Below are 3,518 nucleotides of genomic sequence, written 5' to 3'. Positions count from 1 at the left end.
CCAGACTGATCTGCGAGTGAAACCTTGAAAGCTCGCGAGATCAGGATGGTCTCACGAGGCTAGGAGAATGAGGCTGTAGATGGAAAATGCAGTTATTTAATGTGTGACAAATGTGTCGGTTCAAAATCATTTTCATGATTCAATTTTGCTGTCCAGGGTGTGATTAGCAGCAGATTGAAACATTTCCTTTGCCATCTGGATCCAATTAGAAAGGTTTATTCTGCTGCAGTGCAGACAGCCTGCTCTGCATGGTGGACAGCGAGAGAGAGGAAGGCTTCGTCTCACAGGACAGAGTTTGGTGCGCTTCCTGTTTCTCTAGGTCTATTGTAACGTTACCATATGTAGGGCCCTAGAATTTCCGCGATCACGGAATCGCAGTCAGAATTGGAAAATTAACGCGGAATCTAGTGCAAACACGAAATTTCTACATTTGAAATGAAATTCTATTTTTGAGTGGGAGAAGAACGTACGTCGGGGGGGAAATGCACACCGGGGGATGTAAATCTGGGCGACACAACCCCTCCCGCTCCGTCATTTCCGCCTCACCCATAAAAAACATTGAAAAGATGGCGAAGCGGCTCTCCACAGCTCCGCTTTCTGCGATAAAGTTCAGAAACAAGACGCTAAGCCCCGAGTACAGAGCCGAGCCGTTTCCTCGTGACTTTTGTTTTGCAAGTTTTGTCAACATTCCATTGATTGGAAGCGCAAAAATACACACATAAAACAGAAAAAAAATGAATTTTCATAATTTAAAACAGAAAAAACGGAATTTGGGAAAAAATAAAACGGATTTTATAGGCCCCTACATATGGTCCCACATTATAGCAGTGAGTGGCGCAATAAAAGGTGTGGGCCACCCGTATAAAAGACCAATTCTGATCAGTTTTTTTTTTTTTTGTTTAATCCGTGAACCGAGTTTAGCACATAATTAAACTGGGCATATTTTCAATGTGTTGCAGGTTCATGGTAACCTTTTTCCTTTTGTCTCTTCAGCTCACCATCAGCTTCATTCAAAGAACAGCAACCAGCAGCCACAGCAAACCGGTGACCAACAGAAAAACTGCAGTTTGGTTGCAGAGAAAAAACGTCTGAGGAACGGGAAGGAAGATCAGCTGGTTGTCAAACAGGACGGCCACCAACGTCTCCCCAGCATCGGCAGGAACCCATCTGAACATCAGGTCAGAGATGACAAGGAATCGGGGCGAACGGACCAAACCCAGCAGAGTGATGGTGGCGCTCCGACAGATCAGAATCCTCTCAAAGGGAAGTCCTTAATAAACCATCAAAATGACTCAAACGCAGGTGAGAATGTGTTTCTGTGCAAAAGCTGCGCTAAAGACTCGGCCCCTGTGACCCCAGCTGATAGCAAGGCACCTTATTGCTGTTCAAAGTGTCAGAGGAATTTCCCTTCAACGGGAGAACCCGCCTCGTCCCCGAATGCTGATGAGAAACCGTTTTCCTGCTCAGAGTGTGAAAAAAGCTTTGAAACAGAGGAGGCGTTAACGCAGCACATGAAGGAGTATTCAGAAGTCAAGGATGTGTTTTGTCCTGAGTGTGGAAATAACTTTAAAACCAAACACTGGCTCATGGCTCACAGGAGACTCTATGCAAAAACCAGGCCAAACTATCAGTGTATATGTGGACAGTCCTTCAGGGAGGAAGACGACTTATTGAGGCACAGAAAAAGTTACCATTCAGAAAAAGCTTATGTCTGCGATTATTGCAAAATGTCTTTTAGCCAAAGGAGTTCCCTGCAAATACACACACAGATGCACAGATACCTCCACATGACGAAGACCAAACCGACAAAACGATTTCAGTGTGATCTGTGCAAGAAAAGTTACTGCTTCAAAAAGAAACTAGAGTCTCACATGATGGGTCATGTGAAAAAACTGCATTCCCGGGAAATGATGGGAAAAATACAAAAGTAAGAGATGCATGGTTCATTTCCAAGATCCTAAGAAACCGCAGCATGAGCTTCGAATGGCAGCAAAGATGGAGGATTGAAAGGTTCCCTGTTCGATCTGTAGGAAGCCGTTCCAATTCAGGAACATGACTAGTCCCAGGCCAAGTCGTGGAAAAACCGTTCTCCTGTGGAATCTGTGGCAGAGGTTTTTGGAGTCGGGCTTGATGGAAATTTCCCCTGAGAAACTGATTCTAAACGAAACCCTTTTCCTGTGAAACCTGTGGGAAACTTTTTTCCTTTTGATTCCTCAAGTTTCACTTGAAAACTTGAAAAGAAGAAGTAGTTCCACCTTTATATTTTTTCAACCTTTTACAACTGAATGTTTGACACTAATAGGATTAAATTATATTAGAAGATCCATCATTCCTGAGAACTGGAATATTTACATGCACTGAACTATTAGCATGTTTGGGTTTTTTAAAATGAGAGAGAAAATTGTCTGGAGAGTCTTTGTGTGTGAGTGAAGAATTTTAAGTTTATGTTTAGTTTTTATCTGAGGAGGCTTTTATTGTGAAATCCAATTTTGTAAGCTAAACTATTTTATCATTAAAATTACATTGGGGTCCAAAGTTTGAGCGTTATACATACCTTTATATATTTTTATTTTAGTTTATGAAAGAAAGCCATTCATCAAAGAGGTCCATAAAAAGTCTTGTTTGAAGTTTGCCGCAGAAACCTGAGAGATGCAGCAAACATGGGAAACAAGGAGCTCTGGTCAGAGCAGTGTTGTTATTCACAGCCATCTTAGATCTTCAGTAGAAACTATTAGTTTTAGTCACAGTTTATTCATTACTATATGTGATAGATTTAGTCGGTTTTATTTATCTTTTTTTCTTTTACAGTGTCCTGTCTGGCAATGTGGCAATAGGAATAATTGTCTTGATGCCAAAAAGAGCCCAACAGATTTTACTTTTACAAGTGGAGCAGTACGGCTATCGCCATAATGTTCCGCTTGATTTATGCATAAAAATAGCTTTATTATAATTATGCAGGGAGTTTTACAGATTATATGGACACTGCAATGCAAATAGAACAGGAAAGGAAAAACAGAAAAAAGGAGAAAAGATGAAAGAAAGAGGAGCTAGAAAGGAGATGATGATAAAACATCTTCAGTCTGTTTCATCACCTGCAAAGAGATGGAAAAAGAACAGAACAACCAGCAGATGTAAGAGATACAATAAAGTGACACCTTGATACTATCGCTAAAGATTTAGTTGTTTTTGGTCTAGTTTTAAGTTGCAACAAAAAAAGGTAACCTTTTAATTCCTTGCCAGACTAACAGCTCTACGATCCCCACAGTTTATGAAGCTTCAATTCAATTCAGTTTATTTCTATAGCGCCAATTCACATCACATGAGATATCAGGCACTTTCCAGTTCACCAGATCATCCAGTCAGATTGATTCAAAGTCTACCTAAGGAAAACTAGCTGATTTCATCAACTTGTTGATTCGAGTCAACTTGCTGGAGTTGGAGTGGAGAGGAAAAACTCCCTTTGAACAGGAAGAAACCTCCAGCAGAACCAGGCTCAGTGTGAGCGGCCATCTGCTGAG

The 3,518-nt window shown here is 41.2% G+C and overlaps 1 protein-coding gene across 1 annotated transcript in view; it reads left to right on the top strand.

Annotated features, from left to right (window-relative positions):
- Nucleotides 1-2,447, top strand: part of LOC107104847 (gastrula zinc finger protein XlCGF8.2DB-like) — an 18,313-nt gene extending 15,866 nt beyond the window's left edge. The window contains exon 3 of the mRNA XM_015404967.1: nucleotides 994-2,447. Within this exon, the coding sequence (XP_015260453.1) occupies nucleotides 994-1,931 (938 nt within the window). The 3' untranslated portion in view covers nucleotides 1,932-2,447. The remainder of the gene's footprint in view (nucleotides 1-993) is intronic.
- Nucleotides 2,448-3,518: the final 1,071 nt, after the last annotated feature.

Source organism: Cyprinodon variegatus, unplaced genomic scaffold (assembly GCF_000732505.1).
Source record: "Cyprinodon variegatus isolate N-32 unplaced genomic scaffold, C_variegatus-1.0 Scaffold1918, whole genome shotgun sequence".
NCBI classification, from domain to species: Eukaryota; Metazoa; Chordata; class Actinopteri; order Cyprinodontiformes; family Cyprinodontidae; genus Cyprinodon; species Cyprinodon variegatus.
The sequence above is the reverse complement of the archived record's forward strand: the minus strand, read 5'-3'. Positions and strand labels throughout refer to the sequence as shown.